Genomic DNA, 17,702 nt, shown 5'->3' with positions numbered 1-17,702 from the left:
CTTAAATGTACACAGTGTTATAAGTCACTTATATCTCAGTAAACCTGAGGTGGGAGTGGTCAGGGTGGAAGGTTCAGGATGAGGGCCCTGAAAATGTGAGAGTTCTTACAGTCAGTTTCACCTGGGGCGATGACTGAATTAAAGAACTCAGTCCTGGGCCCGCACTAAATCCTCCTGGATTTATGCAGCATTAAAATCCCCTAATGTCTGAGAAGTGCAGACTCTAGGACCACCTCCCCCAACCAACCACCACCCCCAACCCAAGCTCAACCTTCTTGATACTTTGCTGAAGAAAACGAGGCCCGGGGCCCAAGTATTTAGTGCAGAGTGGAAGATGGGCCTTCCACTCTGAGTTCCGGGCTTTCTCTAGGACTCCCCCATGCTCAATTTCACTGGCAAACTTTTTTAGTTGACTACATACTCGACGTCTATTATATGCCAGGTCTATTATACGGCAGAGGGTGGGGATTCAAAGATGCCTGTGAAAGTTATGACCTAATTAGGGAGACAGAGAGCTTCAGAACTAATTATTTTATACCAGATAAAAAGTATTAATAGATTTTAATTATAGTAAGTGCATATGTGAAAATGCTAAGTAAAAAAACAGGAAAATTACATGCGAGCGTGTGTAATATATATATATATATATATTCTGATCTCATTTCGTTAAAAAAAATACACAGAAACTCGAGAAAGGCAACAACCCACTAATGAGCCAAGTGTTATGGAATATGCGAAGACCTTGCGTTATAAATCCTTGGGCACTTCTTTGCTCTCCCCACTTGGAGGGCCACGACCCAGTTTATGGGTGCATCTTGCGCAGACCTGCGGCCCAGTAGCAGTTTAGTAGATGTGGAATCCGTGAGACTCCGTTCCCCAGGTGGTCCGCACTCCAGAGAGGCACGTCTGCCAAGGAGGAGAAGAAGAGCGTGAGAAAGGACGAGGTTAGCACGCCGGGAGGACCGAGGTGGACAGAGCTGGGCGAGAATCGGACACTCCTGGAGAAGCCAATGGGACTCTGGACGGAGGGAAACTGACGCTCTCCCCCTGGCGGCGGCCCAGGACGCTCGGCCGGAGCCCGCAGCCCGGCCCGGCGAGGGCGCCTGCGGCCACCTGAGGTTACACGCAGCCCTCACCCAGTCCACTGTCCCGCGTGGGATCTGCCCCGCGGGGGATCTGCCCCGTGGGGGGATACGCGCCAGGAAGCGAGATCCCCGGGGAGAGACGGCTTGGGATGGGGTTGGGGAAACAGCTCTGGTTCTTCGGGATGGCTGGGGTGTAGACCGAGAGGCTGAGTAGTGAGACTCCTGAACAACCCTCACACACTCCCCTCACCCTTCCTCCCCAACTTTCAAGTCTCTTCTCCAGACAGCGTGCGAGGGATGCCCACCCTCGGGGGACAGCCATCTCTTGCGAACCGACTCACGCAATTTTCGGGGTGCTCCGTTCTTGCACTCTGGGGACAGAGATGCTGGGGTGAGCGGTGGGGGCCCGTCTGCTCCGCGCGTCCGAGGTACCCCCCTCCTTCGGCCCGGCCCGGCGTCCGGGTTCCTTCCCCCTCCCTCTTTCCCTGCCTCTCCTCTAGCCCACCTCCTCCCCTCCTTTGCCTCCCCCTGCGTCCGCCCGGCGTCATCGCCCCCTTTCCCCTCCCATCTGCCGGCCCGCGCACAGCTCGCCTCGGGCCTCCGCCGCAGTCTCCGCCACGAGCTGCTGGCGGTGCGGGCGGGTCCGCAAGGCTCGTGGCAGCAGCCCCCGGCCGCCCTGGCCAGCGCTCCGACCGCCTGGGGGGAGCCTTGATTCGAGCTGGGCAGCGCCCGGAGCACCGGCTAAGCTTCGCAGGTAAGGACGGAGCCACCCCCGCAGACAGGGCAAAACCCAAGATTCTGGACGTTTCCCTGAGAAAGGCAGACCCACCCGAAGAGAGCTTCTTTGAAGGGCTCCAAAGACAGGGATTGAATTTAGCACTTCAAGTCCTCCCAGAAACTACTCTCCCTATAGGCAACTCTGTGTGCCGCCCCCTCACAGTTGAATATTAACAGTAAGAGTGTTTGCATTGGACCCTAAATGGAATTCTTTCTTATAAGCAGTACCAGAGAGGGGACCCTCTTTATTTTTATGATTATTAACAGATGCCGTTGAAAAAGGTGTAAAGCCATTCTTGGACAGTCTTCTCTGGTTGAAAGCCTCTTTGGCAGGGTTACTATGAAAGCGAGGAATCTCTCTCTGACTTTCTGTCCCTCTGTCTGTCTCTCTGTCTTTCATCAGCTTGGCTGCACAGGTCAGCAAAAGGAGCAATGAAAAACATTTTTGAAATGAAATGGAAAACTCTTGTACTTGTTTAAAATTCAAGTAAGGGGGCATAGACAAAGCAAGATTGGCAAAATATTGGTAATTGCTGGAGCTGGGTGATGGGCGTATGGTGTTATGTTTTTTCCTCTTTTATTTTATTTTAGTTTTTAAACTTTTCCCTCTACTTCTGTGTAGTTGGGAAATTTTCCACAATTAAAGTTTTTGAAAAGTTGTAGGAACACTCCCACCAGCTTCCTTTGGCCTTTTACACTGTCACTGACTTGAAAAGGGGCTGCTTGTCCTATCTAGTTATCCGTCCCCTTTAATTAACCCTTCTCACTTCTAAAATTAATTCTCATTTTATCCCAGTGCATTTGTCTCTAAAGAATATTCTAAAAGTAATCCTGTAGAATTATGCTTAGAATCTGGTTTATAATTTAGAAGGGGGAATGTCCAAGTTCCAGCCAAGTAAGAAATCTAGGCTTAAAAGTAGAGGCCAAGTATACGGAATTTTATTTTTACTAGAAGATATTAGAGAAGCCCCTTTAGTGTGAGAGGAGCTTGAGCATGGACATGCTGCCCAATTTTCTTGCACACAACTCAGAAACCTGTACACTCTAAAGATTCTTTTTCATGTTTTTAAATATGAGGTTTTTAGCTTAGTGCTTGGCAGATAGGATGTGCTCATTATATGTTAAAATAAGCTATTGCTAATGTGAGTTAATTTTCCCCATCGAGTCAATTATTTATCTTTCTCTGCCCAGTGCTCAAATATCCAAGGCCAGCATATTGCATTTTAACAGTCGGATCAGACTTGGAATTCTGGAGGCTGAAGCCCCCTCAGCTGGCACTGAGTTAACTTCGAAATGAGAAATCTGAGCTGAGCGGTTGGGAAACAGCAAAGCCATATTAGTGGTATAAAAGTTATTTTCTAACTCCGCTTAACCCCCACTTTCCCCTCAAAGCTTCAAATAGCTAAACTGACATGCAACTAGCCAACAACATCGTGATCCTAGGATGCTTTAAAGCCTGCAGAGTAGCAAAACTCATACATTTACATGTATTTTTTGCTCTGAAAGGCCAACTCACAAGGTAAAAACGGAGTCAGGAGCCATATGCTGTGGGCTTCCTATCTCCATGTATGAGCTAGCCCCCGGAGGGTTCCCTTGGGGTCCCTTAGTACCATTCACCCCAAAGTTGATTTACACACAGCATATCCATTCCATAAATTGAAATGTCCATGTCTTGGAAAAATAGCTAAAAAACAAAAGAGGTTTTATTTTTTATTGTGATGAGAAACAGAAGTTGTGGGTCACTGTAAAATAATCAACTCTGTAACTTTACCATCTTCCTGCCCTCAAGGACTGCCAAATTTTTAAAGCAGACGTTACTTTGTCTCCATCCCCGAAACTGAACTTGAAAATAGTGCTATGGTATGGTATTTTGAGTAGAAATTGGCACACTGTCAATGAACTTTCTTGCCGTTTCTTTTCAGCATTGAGTCATGGAGAGCTTATCCTTTGGTAATGGATTATATAAAGTATTTGATAAACATATGTGAAATAGTTGGCAAGTTGAAGATTTTTCTTTGTGTTGAAACGACATGCAGCACATTTTCAGAGGCTGTTTAGCAGTGCTGGAGGTCAGAGTGGAAAGGTGCTGGCACTAGGATGGGTTTTGGAAAGCCCACCTGCCAGAAAATTATCTGGCTGTAGACAGCACCATCAGCCCTCAGTTCATCAGGATAGGCTCTGTGGCCTGTAGATGGGTTTTCTAAATGTGATAAACTCCATATGTGACAACCATTTAGTATATTATTAGCCAATTGGATTTATTCCCCTGCTGAGTCCTACATGCATTCAAAATCTGTATCACAGCTCCGTGAATGTAAACAATTCCAATGCAGGGCTTTAGATTGGCCTTCCGCGGGCTAGCGGTGCCATCTAGTGGTGGCAGTGCGAACAGCAGGAAAGTTCCTATCCCGGGGAGGGGAGCCGTGATTTTCTCAAGGATCACTCATGACTCAGTTAGGTGTTTTCTCATTGGTGGTTTAGCCTGAGACTTTCGAGCTGAGTGGTGTCTTAGAAGTGTTACCTTCCAGCTCGGCAGGTCGGGGGGTGGGGGGGTGGGGCGGATTATCACTGAGGTTCTCAAACAAGGAAAGAAACTTTGAAGTGGTGCATAACATAGTAAGGACTCAGTATGTGTTTGTCAAATAAACAAATTTATCTACACGTTCCAATTCTTGTCTCTGTCTACCACGGCCACCAAAAAATTTTAACACGCTCTTCTATTTTTAGTTGGAAAACTGCATGACTGTATCGTTTTCCTTAACATGAAATTTTTCATTTATGTCTAAGCCTCTGAACCCAACTTTCTTTCCTACTTATTATTTGTAAACATCCAGGAGAGACAGTTGCAAAAACTAGACTCTTATCTTTATCTACTGCTGCTATAAAAATGATAAAAATGTAGAGATTTAAAAGACATTATCTTACGGTTCTGGAGGTCAGAAGTGTCAAGAGGGTCCGTGGGGTTGCATTTCTTCTGGGAATTCAATGAGAGATATTTGTTCCCTTGCCCTCTGCCTGTGCTAGAGGCTGCCCACATTGAACCTCCTCCCTATAAGGATCCCGGTGATTACCTGGGCCTCACCTGGATAATCCCAGCTCATCTCCTGTAAGAAAGCGTCAGGAAGTCACAGGTGCAGTCTCTCTAACCTTAGGAGGAACACATTCACAGGTGCTGTGGATTCAGGTATATGGCTCTCTTCGGGAGCCATTTCTGGTCCTACCTCAGTGAGGTGCACGGCCATCAGAGATGTAGGAGATCCCTTGTAAATATCTGCCTATGTTTTGGTTCCTGTGGGTTGACGTTCACAGTGATGGCTCTCATTGTGGATGCTTGCTGTGCTTGGGCATTGGGTTTGTATATAGCATAGTAGTTTCTCACAAAAAGACTCTCAGATCTCATTCCTGTTTAAACAATGTAGGAACTAATGTTGGGAGAGTTTAAATAACTTTCCTGAAAATCATACTGCCCTCAAGGCCTACTGCCTGCAGAATCCCTGAACACCTTACATCACCGATTACTAGTTACTGGTACTTACATCATGTTACTGTTACTTACATCAGTCTGTTACTAGTAACCGATTACCAGTTACTGTTACTTTCTCATCACTAACGCTGGGTGAGGGCCTCCAGTGGGCTGAGAATTAGACTTTTTAAGCTACCCCTGCTCCAGGTTTGTGAGAGTGACTATTAAAGCTTTTCCAAGTGTTCTCGACAACCTAAGCCACGTGATGCCCGCCTCGCACCTGCTTTCTCTCTCTGCTCACGCTCCTTCCCCCCGTGCAGCGGCCCTTTTGCCTAAACCAGCCTTTCGATCTGCGGTGGTTGAGAATGTCCGGGCCAGGACACGGTGTCTACCCATTGTGTGTCCATCTTTCCTGGGCAGGTGAAGGCTGAAGGAGGGAAAGAAGCGAGGATGGCAGTGTGTGTTCCCGCATGTTTGTGGCGTGGCACTGGAGACAGTGCTGTTGGGAGGGGCAGCCGGCTGGAGACGTGGACAGCTACAGGCATGTTGTCAAAAGTGGCTATGCAGTCGTTTCTGTGTCCTAACAAACACATGAGGTAGAAGGCAGTGTTAGCCCTCCAAGGTCATGGATCTGAGCAGTCCCTGACCCCCACCACTCCTGGACAATGTGGAACAGGTTCATGCAAAGTTATGTCCTAGGGCAGCACCATATTCACATGAACTTGGACAATGGTGATACGTAACACGGACCAGGTACAAAGACAGCCATGAGTAAGGGCAAGTCTATTACCCGGTGAGGGAGGGTAGCTCCATGCAAATTCTTTTTTTTTTTTTTCTCCTCCTTTATTGAAGTACGATTGCCAAAAATATATATATTTAAGGTATACATCATGTTTATATATATATATATATATATATACATATTGTAAATATTTAAATACATATATGTAAATTGATATACGTGTGTGTATACATAAATATATATATACATGTTGTGAATGACGGCTACGACTAAGACATTTAACATATCTATCATCTTACATAGTGCAGATTCTTGATGGTAAGTCCATATTCTTATTTTCAGATACAGGAAAATTAATTCATTTGAAATATTTAATATGGTGAGTAATCATTTAATCTTTCATTAGTCTGCCTGTCCTATTTCAGCTAAAGGATACACTTCTCAGGGTAAAAAAAAAAAACCCAAATCAGGAGCGGTACTGAATCTTACAACAGAATTATGTCGTCCCATAGTAAAATTCTATACACTCTAGATAGACTGATTCAAAAACTTAGGTGTTTATTTTGCTGTAACCCACCCTCTTGGAGTAATTATTTTGACATTGACTCTGTTTCTTTTCAGGCTGAGGGTCTGAGGCTGTTCTAGAATTCCCAGTATAGGTCCAGGTTATAAGTAAGACACAGGAAATGCAATTCGAGTGTTCTATGGCTGGGTAATGTTTAATCACACTTAAGTTTAATAGCTCTGAGAAAAATATATTGCAAAGCCACAGATATTCACAGACATGAGTAATTAGGAAAGCATTCATTTGGGAAGTCTATAAAATGTAGCTGTCCTTGAGCAAAAAACCTAACAAAACAAAGAAAAAGGGAGTTTGAGGGTGTGTCTGAAACTACCCTGAAATAAAAATATTTGGTGGTTTGGTTTTAGAAAGCTGAGTGCTATAGCTTTGGCTGAAGTAATAAACTATTTTAAAGTGATATTAATTCACCCATTAAGGTAGAATAATAATTATAAAAGCACCTATTACTGACTGCTTACTATGCTCTGGGCTCAGAGATAATTCTCTGGATACATTATTTTACTTAATCCCCACGATTATGTTCTGAGGTAAAGATTACTAGTCTCCCGGCTTTGCAGATGAGGATGCTGAAACCGAAGTTAACGAATTGCCCAAATTCATGTTCCTGAGAAGTGGTAAAGCTGAGACTTAGCCCAAGTGTTTTACTCCCTGCTCAATACACATAACCACTATGCTGGTTCAGAGGCTCCTGTATTTTAAATACTAACACAATTCACATCTCTAAGAAAGAATAAGCAAACAATGGGGTGCCTGGGTGGCTCAGTGGGTTAAACCTCTGCCTTCAGCTGGGATCATGATCCCAGAGTCCTGGGATCAAGCCCCGCATCAACGGGCTCTCTGCTCAGCAGGGAGCCTGCTTCCTCCTCTCTGCCTGCCTCTCTGCCTACTTGTGGTCTCTGTCTGTCAAATAAATAAATAAAATCTTAAAAAGAAGAAAAAGAATAAGCAAACAAGCAGCGATAGGAAGTTGTCTCTTGTAGATTAGTGTGGTTGTTTCTATTAACATAGACCAAGTACGAAGATGGAGTAACAGCTGCTCCATTGGTAAAACTTCATCTACAAAAATCCCTTTTTCCATTCGGTTTGTCTCCCTGAGCCAACCCCTGATCAGCTGTGTGTATGCTGACGCACCGTGGAGACCCATGACTGCAACCTCACTTTTGTTAACCAAAATTGGAATTTGAAGCCCCGAATCCAAGGCATCTGGAAAACAACAGTCAAGGTCACAATTATAATGGAAAACAGGAAAAAGGAGGATGAGGGGAGACATGGGACTTTAAAGCTTTCAAAATGTTAGGGCTGCCCCGCCAGTGGGGACTGTGTCTCTTTAGATCAATGAGCTGGTGCCTTTTGGATGATGGGCCGGTGGAGATGTGTCCAGTGAACCGTGGGTCGCTCTATCAGTAAGAGCTATCATTTACCTTACGCTGACTGTTAACCACAAGGCAAACTTAGATTTTCCAAAAGCAAGTGTCCTTAAACATTTGTCCAGTTTTAAATTATAGGCCAAATTAGACAGGCTAACTAGATTCATGTCCTCTTATTACTGTGATTCTGAGGTCCCATTATAAAGCGCTGCCCTTCCCATGCCCGAGGATAGATGTGGGCATCGCCTTTTTTCCTGTGGTGCATTGCTCCCTCCAAGGGCACCAGACAGGGCTGGGAAACCCAAGCTCATGCCTGATTTGTAGCATCAGATGTTGGAAGCATTACCTACAAGCCTACTGAATGTTTTTTAGTTGAGGTATGGTGGACATGCCATGTTGCATTAGTTTCCAGCATCGAACCGTGATTTGGCAATTCTCTCAGCTCTGCTGGGCTCTTCACAGTGGAGCCACCATGGGTCACCATACAATGCTATTGTAATACCATTGCCTAGACTCCCTTGGCTGTACCTTTTATTCCCAAGATTTGTTCCGTAACTGAAAGCCTGTAGTTCACACTCCCCCTCCCCCCAGCCTAGTGAGTTCTAGTTTTTTTGGATGTATTATTAACTTATTATATAAAAGTATGTTTTTTCTTTATAAGAGCTGAACCATTTGATAGTATTGCCGACACAGTAAAAGAGCAAAGTTTAGAATAAATTTGTTTTGTACGCGAAGACGAAGCAGAGGTCATTTGGAAACTTGGTTGAGCAATCATCCCCAGAGGAACTGCCTTCTAGGGTGTGGTTTGGGAGGCTGCCCCAGGGCCTTTACTGCTACTGTGGTTCTCAGACTTGACTGCATATCCACATTGCCTGGAGAGCTGTTTAAAACAGGGGTAGCTGAGAACCCTGCCTTCCTTCCTCCTCGCCCCCTCATTATGGAGAGTTTTGTAAAGGAGCTCTGGGTTCGACTCTAAGAACTAGCATTTTTAACGAGATCCCAGATGAAGCTGACACTGTTGATCTGGGAGGGCAATCTGGGTATCCTTGGATAAAGAGAGTTTATTTTGCCATACACAGGTATGGAATTTTATCAATAAACTATAACATTCTTTTGAGTTGTTCATGTTTCATTTAGAGTCCAAAGGCAGGAAAAACAACAACAACAAAAAACAATGTCCCATCTCAAAGCAGGCAGGAGGGGTCAGTCCCCCCTTCCTCCCAGGAGGGTCTGCATTTTCATTCTATGCAGGCCTTCCAGTAATTAAGATGAGGCCCACCCACATTCAGGACCGAAGTCTGCTTCACACCACCGATCATTCAAATGCTGCTGTCTTTCAGAAACACCCTCACAGACGCACCCAGAATCATGTTACCCTCTGGGTAATAATGTACCCTCTGGCCTAGCCAAGTTGACACATACAATTAACCATGACATGGGGCTTTCTTCAAAGTCTGCCTAGAGAATTATGGCACAGAGCCCGTGTTTTATTTGGGAAAGAGTAGGGGGACTTCTATATTTGAGATTCATGGTCCAATTCAATGATTTGTGTAGCAAAAGATCATCCTGTCCGTCGCCATTTAATATTTGCATTCTGCCTTTCTAATCCCTAACGAGCTTTAGTTGTAAGGCCAAATTAAATAGCAGTGAAAAAAAATAAAACCTAATCGGGGAAACGGTATCACAGGATCATGATTTAGATGTCCTCTGTCTGGCCTTGGAATGCCTTCCCCACACCGAATACTGCGTGGATCATTAGTACCAAGGGTTGGAACGTACAGAGTGATTCGTTGCATTTCTCAACATGGTTATTTGGCTGACTTTCAATCTTTGGTGTATTTTTTTATTTTTTTTTTTAAAGATTTATCCATTTGAGAGCAGGAGAGAGCTTGTACATGTGTGTGAGTTGGGGGTGGTGGGCAGAGGAAGAGGGAGAGGGAGAGGAACAGGTTCCCCATTGAGCAGTGAACCCACTGCAGAGCTCGATCCCAGGTCCCCTGAGATCACAGCCCTATGCTGGAATGAAGAGCCAGTTGTCCACCCCTGACTGAGCCACCCAGGTGCCCTTCGTTGCTGTCTTATTCGTTGTGGTCTTCATCATCTTATTCTTTTTTTAAGATTTTGTGTATTTGAGAGAGAGAGAGCACAAACAGGAGACAGGGCACAGAGGGAGAGGGAGAAAGAGACTCCCCAAGTCATCTCAGGACCCCGAGATCATGGCCTGAACCAAGGACAGATGCTTAATGCACTGAGCCACCTGGCTACCCTCTTTGGTGTATTCTTATATTAGTTCACAATGGACAGCTGTTGTCATAAAGGAATAAATGAAAAAAGTCAATTTTTAAACATTGTGTCACCCAAACCAAAAAATTTTCTTGATTGAAATTTTGCTAAGAATCAGTAACATCAAGTACACATACACGCATTTCTAAAAATAACCTGTTTTGCTCTGTTGTTAGGCAAAGAGGCAGCAAATAATTCTCTGATTTTAGCTTTTTATTTTTTTAGACAAAAACATAACATTTCTTTTTTTTTTAAGATTTTATTTATTTACTTGACAGAGAGAAATCTCAAGTAGACCGAGAGGCAGACAGAGAGAGGGAGAAGCAGGCTCTCCACTGAGCAGAGAGCCCGATGTGGGGCTCGATCCCAGGACCCCGAGATCATGACCCGAGCTGAAGGCAGAGGCCCAACCCACTGAGCCACCCAGGTGCCCCAAGACATAATATTTCTTCTTGGGAACTACCCACTAAAACATGATTTCAAGGCCTCAGTAGAGTTACTGAGTTGTTAGCCTTTTGACTCCAATTCAATGAAATAAAATTGATGAAATAGTCATTGTGAAAATTGCATTGGAGATAACAAAAGAAAATACTAGCTGGTTCAACAAAACCACTGCCAATATACTTACTACTTCGTATAAAGTGACATTTGCCATGGAGATGATTAGAAAATATTGGGACATGAGTGTGGTTTTTTTTCTGAATAATATTCTTTATTGATTTTTTGATGATATCCATCATTCTGTAGGGAAGAATGCCCTGTCTCCAAAGTAAAACAAATTACAAGCTATTCAGCAAACAAGATAGTCTAATATTAACCAGAATCACTACTGCTCTGTGTGCAAGTATGAGTAGGTAAAAATGGAAATTGCAAAACTTCTGTATAATTTTGGTGATGCAAATCATGGTAAAGTTTATATATGATGATACAAATTTGTAATGTCATGTTTCAGTGAAGATATCATGTTTAAACAATAAAGTGGATCATGTAGCATATGTTTTGTTTTATCAAAAGAATACCATTAGTGTTGTTAACAAACTTCTCTACTTGTATATGGGCCAAATGAACTCTGTTGTGTCAAGAGATGCCCATATTTGGGCATCTGGGTGGCTCAGGTAATCGGCTGCCTTCGGCCCAGGTCATGATCGCAGGGTCTTGGGATCGAGCCCACGATGGGCTCCCTACTCAGCGGGGAGCCTGCTTCTCCCTCTGCCCCTCACCCTGCTCATGCTCTCTCTCAAGTAAATAAATAAAATCTTAAAAGAGAGAGAGAGAGAGATGCCCATATTCAGCCCTGCCTCAGAGATAACTTTTGCTTGTCACGACAGAGCTCCACATCTTTTGCTGGGTTGTGGACCTTTCCTAACATTTCTTTTTAGCGTTTGTTCCATGCCAAAACCCAAACCAAAAACCAGCCTTCTCAGAAAGCATCAAGATAAAAGCATTGTAGGAATAATCGAACCTGGAATTGTCCCAGCTGTCTATAAAATGAAGAGCATATGCTAAGCCTTGATACTTTAACTATTAGTTTAAAATGACTCAGAGAATATAGCTCACAAATAGTAGTGACCTGGAAGTTCAAAATTGCTCTAAAGACACGAGCAGACACTTCTCCAAAGAAGACATACAAATGGCTAGCAGACACATGAAATATTCAGCATCATTAGCCATCAGGGAGATTAAAATCAAAACCACATTGAGATACCACCTTACACCAGTTAGAATGGCCAAAATTAGCAAGACAGGAAACAAAAATTGTTGGAGAGGATGTGGACAAAGGGGAACCCTCTTACACTGTTGGTGGGAATGCAAGTTGGTGCAGCCACTTTGGAAAACAGTGTGGAGATGCCATAAGAAATTAAAATTAGAGCTACCCTAATACCCTGGAATTGCACTGCTGGGTATTTACCCCAAAGATACATAATGTGCATAACAGCAATGGCCATAGTTGCCAAACTGTGGAAAGAACAAAGATGCCCTTCAGCAGACGAATGGATAAAGAAGATGTGGTCCATATATACAATGGAGAATTATGCCTCCATCAGAAAGGATGAATACCCAACTTTTGTATCAACATGGACGGGACTGGAAGAGATTATGCTGAGTGAAATAAGTCAAGCAGAGAGAGTCAATTATCATATGGTTTCACTTACTTGTGGAGCATAAGGAATAACATGGAGGACATTGGGTGAAGAAGAGGAGAAGTGAGCTGGGGGAAATCAGAGGGGGAGCCAAACCATGAGAGACTGTGGATTCTGAGAAACAAACTGAGGGTTTTGGAGGGGAGGGGGCTGGGAGGTTGGGGGAGCCTGGTGGTGGATATTAAGGAGGGAACGTATTGCATGGAGCACTGGGTGTGGTGCATAAACAGTGAATTTTGGAACACTGAAAAGAAATAAAATAATATAAAATAAAATAAAACGGAAGAAAAGACTAAAGAATGCTCCCACTGTCCCCTACCCACACAAAGCAGAAACTGGCAAACATCAATTCTATGAAATAGCTTTACATACCAGTGAGCCTAGGGAAGCAGGAAAAGAGGGCAAGAAGATGTAAACAATAGAAGGGGTATTATATAATGTATCAAACACTGGCAACTAAAAAAATATTGAACAAGGCACTGTTCTTAGATGATGAGACTAATGATGAAAGGGATTCTATTTAATCAGGATCATGTTCTCCCAAATGGCAAATCCAGAACCACAGCCTTAAATTCCACAACTAATTTTAGTCTGAAGTTCTACTGTAAGGCACTTCTTGTATGTTGCTTTGCTTAGATGGTAGTTCCAAGCACAACTTGGTTTTAAGAAAAGTGCATGGTACATCACACCACTGGTCAGCTTGGTCTGCAAACCATGGTTTAAGGAAATTCACTGCATTATAATGAACATTTTTGGAGCTCTGTGCTAGGCATTTATGCTCTAGTGATGAGGAATTTGTAATTGTTGCTCTTGAAGAGGTAAGAGCAGGGGGAAAATTCTGGATATCTGCTGCCATCTTTGTTTCTAAATCACCTGGAAATATGTTTGTAGGAGACCTAGGGAGAGAGAGTGGCTCAGGCAATAGGGGACCCCAGTTCACCACCCCATATTACCTTCCCATGTGTTGGGCCATCTGGGGAGGTAGAGGTAGATGAGGCACGTGGAGGTGGGGGAAGGTGGGTTAAAAGTTTGTGGAAGGAAGATTGGGTGAAATGCAGTTTACTAATTTTGGAGCCTATTTAGCAGGGTGTTTATCTTATCTCAGTAAAATCTAATAAGGATTCCTAGTTGTGGTGATGGTACATTAGGGACTCAAGGCCTAAATGAAATGGGTAAGTAACATATTTAAAAAGAGGACATGAGGGGCGCCTGGGTGGCTCAGTGGGTTAAGCCGCTGCCTTCAGCTCAGGTCATGATCTCAGGGTCCTGGGATCGAGTCCCGCATCGGGCTCTCTGCTCAGCAGGGAGCCTGCTTCCCTCTCTCTCTCTCTCTGCCTGCCTCTCCATCTACTTCTGATTTCTCTCTGTCAAATAAATAAATAAAATCTTTAAAAAAAAATAAAAATAAAAATAAAAAGAGGACATTATAAAGCTTCTCTTTCTTTTTCTATCTTTAAGGACAAAAGAGAAGAACAAAATGGAAAGTATGCTATTTTGCTGGATCTTTCTCACCTTTGGGTGGACCCTCATTGATGGATCTGAAATGGAACAGGATTTTATGTGGCACTTGAACAAAATACCCCGGGTGATCAGTGAAAGGACTTTCCATCTCACCAGCCCCACCTTTGAGGCAGATGCTAAGATGGTGCTCAGTAGAGTGTGTGGTATTGAATGCCAGAAAGAACTCCCACCTCCCAGCCTTTCTGATCTGGAAGATTCTCTTTCCTATGAGACTGTCTTCGAGAATGGCACCCGAACCTTGACCAGAGTGAAAGTTCAAGATGTGGTCCTTGAGCCCACTCAGAATATCAGCAGGAAAGGGGCATCTGTTAGGAGGAAAAGACAGGTGTATGGCACAGACAGCAGATTCAGCATCTTGGACAAAAAGTTCTTAACCAATTTCCCTTTCAACACAGCTGTGAAGCTCTCCACGGGCTGCAGTGGCATTCTCATTTCCCCCAGCCACGTTCTAACAGCTGCCCACTGTGTGCATGATGGAAAGGACTACATCAAAGGGAGTAAAAAGCTAAGGGTAGGATTGTTGAAGATGAGAAATAAGGGTGCTGGCAAGAAGCGGAGGGGTTCTAAGAGGAGCAGGAGAGAAGCCGATGGTGGTGAACAGCGAGAAGGTACCAAAGACAATCTGGAGAGAACCAAGGCTGGAAGAAGAAGAAAGGAATCTGGTCGGGGTCGGAGAGTTGCTGAGGGGAGGCCTTCCTTCCAGTGGACCCGGGTCAAGAATACCCACATTCCCAAAGGCTGGGCTAGAGGAGGGAAGGGAGACGCGGCTTTGGACTATGACTATGCTCTTTTGGAATTGAAGCGTGCTCACAAGAAGAAATACATGGAACTAGGAATCAGTCCGACCATCAAGAAGCTGCCTGGGGGAATGATCCACTTCTCAGGATTTGATCACGATAGGGCCGATCAGTTAGTCTACCGGTTTTGTAGTGTGTCCGAAGAATCCAATGATCTCCTCTATCAATACTGCGACGCTGAGTCAGGCTCCACTGGTTCTGGGGTCTATCTGCGTCTGAAAGAGCCAGACAAAAAGAATTGGAAGCGCAAAATCATTGCCGTCTATTCAGGCCACCAATGGGTGGATGTCCACGGCGTGCAGAAGGATTACAACGTGGCCGTGCGCATCACTCCCCTCAAGTACGCCCAGATCTGCCTCTGGATTCATGGAGATAATGGCAACTGTACTTACGGCTAATAGAAATCTGCAGCAAGTCAATGGATCATCTAAGTCGCAGAGCACACCTGCTATGATTATGGTAGCAAGATCACTTCCAAGGTTATGCCTGGACTTGAACCTTATCAACATTTTTATAAATTTAGCTTTTCAAAATTAGGAAATTTTCATATGTTTAAAAAATACTTAGGTTTAAATAACTGAAACTAGACGGGCACCTCAATGTCAAGTATATATTCTTTACATGGTGATAAGAATCATTTGGGGGAAGTCTTTTATTTCTTTCTGCCTTCTTAAGATTAGACACTTTAAAAACTTCAGACTGGTACCATAAATAATACGTGATTTCTTAATGGACTTTTTCTCAGGGTCCTACTCGATCAAGAATCTAATAGGATGCTTGCTAGTTGCATATTAAATGTGAAACTGCATATATAGGTACAGATGGTAACATGATTAGAGTCAGGGTAAAGACAGTAACTTACAACAGCCTGTATTACTTGGAGATGGACCCATTCAGCTCATGCCCTCTGTGTTTATATAGTGTTTTCTGTTGGGTCTGAGAAACTTTGGTTTAGTTGTTGTTGTTGTTTTTAAGAATTACAAGATCCAGCAAGCTTTATAAACAAAGCTAGTGACTAATTTACTGCTTTAAAAAAATATCAACTGAAGTGTGCATTATTTAAAAATGGGAAAAATGCTTTGTTCTAGGAAATGAATCTAGTTTAAAAATAGGGAAGATCTCGAGTTTTAATGCTTAAAATATGGACTTTTCGTGAATGCAGAGGGAAGATAGTTCACAAGTTACAGATGGTCATACTTTGAAAGCCTCGTCATTTAGCACTAATCTTCTCTGTATGAGGTGTTAAGAGTTTAACGTCCAAGAATTTTAGTCTTTCTCAAGAGAGAGGCTTTTCCCCCTTGATAGATTTCAGCATTCTTAATGAGGCCACACACATATTATTTTGGTGATTGCTCTGACTAGGAGTTTTAGATAAATCCCTAAAAACGAATAGTATACATACAATTTTTAAAAGAAGGTTCTGATTCTTTTCAATCACAGGCCAAGGCTGTATACTCGCTCAGGCCATCGTGACGGCCCCAGCAGAGAGAGGGTAGTGGCTTTGTTCAGGCAAACCACAGTTGTTACTCACAGTTTTCTTGAATGAACAGATATTTTTTGAATGGTTGTAAAAGTGGGTTCGTTCAGGCCATTATGTCTAACGGGTTTTAGTGATTTGCAGTTGAGTGCCCCATAAAATTCAGGAATTACAAGTCTTTTTTCTGGTCTGCTATTTTTGGCAGTTTCTAGGGCACACATTCTTCTCACCTAAGTCACTGATTCTGTCAGAGTTCAAATTTATTTTGTTATTTTTTTTAAGAGCCTGGGGAGTTATACCCTTGATTAGTATGCAAAAGAATATTGACTATGTTATGATAAAAGGTGATTTTGTAAATCTTGTCTAAAATAGCTGGAATTCAATACAAGTATACATTCTTTTATAGTGTGAACCTGTTTAAAAATCATTCAATAAAAATTAAAAACATAAATCAACCATAATTCTTACTCTATCCACATATATATTTTATATATAGGGTTTTAGCAAATATTAAATTAACTGTGTCATTTACTAAAAAAATGATTTTATTTAATTCTAACTGCATTTCACTAAGCAGTATTTTGTCATTAGTGCAAGTGGGATAGGGCTACAGACTCAAAAGTTTTGATCACATCTTTTTTGGGGAAACATCTATATGATCACTGCAACTGAAAGTGTGTTGACATGAATTCTGCACACTTACATTATGGCAAATGCACACATACAATCTTCATCTTAGACCCTTAGAAAATAATTCTTGGGATTTGCATAAGTTCAGAATAACTTAGGATGCTTGGTATTAACAGTTTGGAGCCTACACTTAAATTCTGAATACATATGATTTCCTTAAAATCGTTGTGCTTTCTGAAAATATAAAATTTAACCTATTTTATTTGCAGGGGTTTATTTTATTTTGTCATTCTCTCTTCTTTTCCAAGTGAATCATGAATCTTATGTGACCTCTTTAGGACCACCAAAGCACACTACCTTACTCAGAAAGTGTTACTTTGCATACTTTTCCTGTTAACACTTCTCAGATCTGAAATAGAAATTGACTTCACGTAGCTAAAGAAATACACTCATGCATACTCATGATGTCTTTTGGGTATAAAGGTCTATAGTGAGTTTCTGTCAAAGAAACTTATCAGTGATTTGAATTCAAATAACTATAGTATTTACAGAACAACTAAAACTTAAAATGTGATTTTTTTAGGCAAATAATGTATTTCATCTTACATGTTTTTTTTTTCTTGCTCAAATGGATAAATATGTGGGCAGAAGAGACAAGATTTTTTTTTTCTTTTTTGATGTGCTTATTTAAATCCCAAATGTTCTTTTTGAAAAAAGAAAAAAAAAAAGACTTAAATGCATATGTGGCCAGGATCAGAGTTCCAGACAAATCATTAGCTTTTTTATTTGTAGATCAAAGGATACTTTGAAAGTCTTTTTTCATAGAAAGAATCTCA

At 42.6% G+C, this 17,702-nt stretch overlaps 1 protein-coding gene across 1 annotated transcript; it reads left to right on the top strand.

Annotated features, from left to right (window-relative positions):
* The first annotated feature begins 1,655 nt into the window (after window positions 1-1,655).
* On the top strand, window positions 1,656-16,690 carry PRSS35 (serine protease 35). Its single transcript, XM_032339158.1, has 2 exons — window positions 1,656-1,839; window positions 13,900-16,690. The coding sequence occupies exon 2, from the start codon at window positions 13,919-13,921 to the stop codon at window positions 15,155-15,157; it is 1,239 nt and encodes a 412-aa protein (XP_032195049.1). The 5' UTR covers window positions 1,656-1,839; window positions 13,900-13,918; the 3' UTR covers window positions 15,158-16,690.
* The last annotated feature ends 1,012 nt before the right edge of the window (window positions 16,691-17,702 follow it).

This window comes from Mustela erminea, chromosome 4 (genome assembly GCF_009829155.1).
Source record: "Mustela erminea isolate mMusErm1 chromosome 4, mMusErm1.Pri, whole genome shotgun sequence".
NCBI lineage: Eukaryota > Metazoa > Chordata > Mammalia > Carnivora > Mustelidae > Mustela > Mustela erminea.
Note: the sequence above shows the minus strand (reverse complement) of the source record. Positions and strands in the feature narration are given on the sequence as shown.

Excerpts from the sequence above, each read along its gene's own strand:
- PRSS35 (XM_032339158.1), top strand. The coding sequence starts at position 13,919 with ATGGAAAGTATGCTATTTTGCTGGATCTTTCTCACCTTTGGGTGGACC.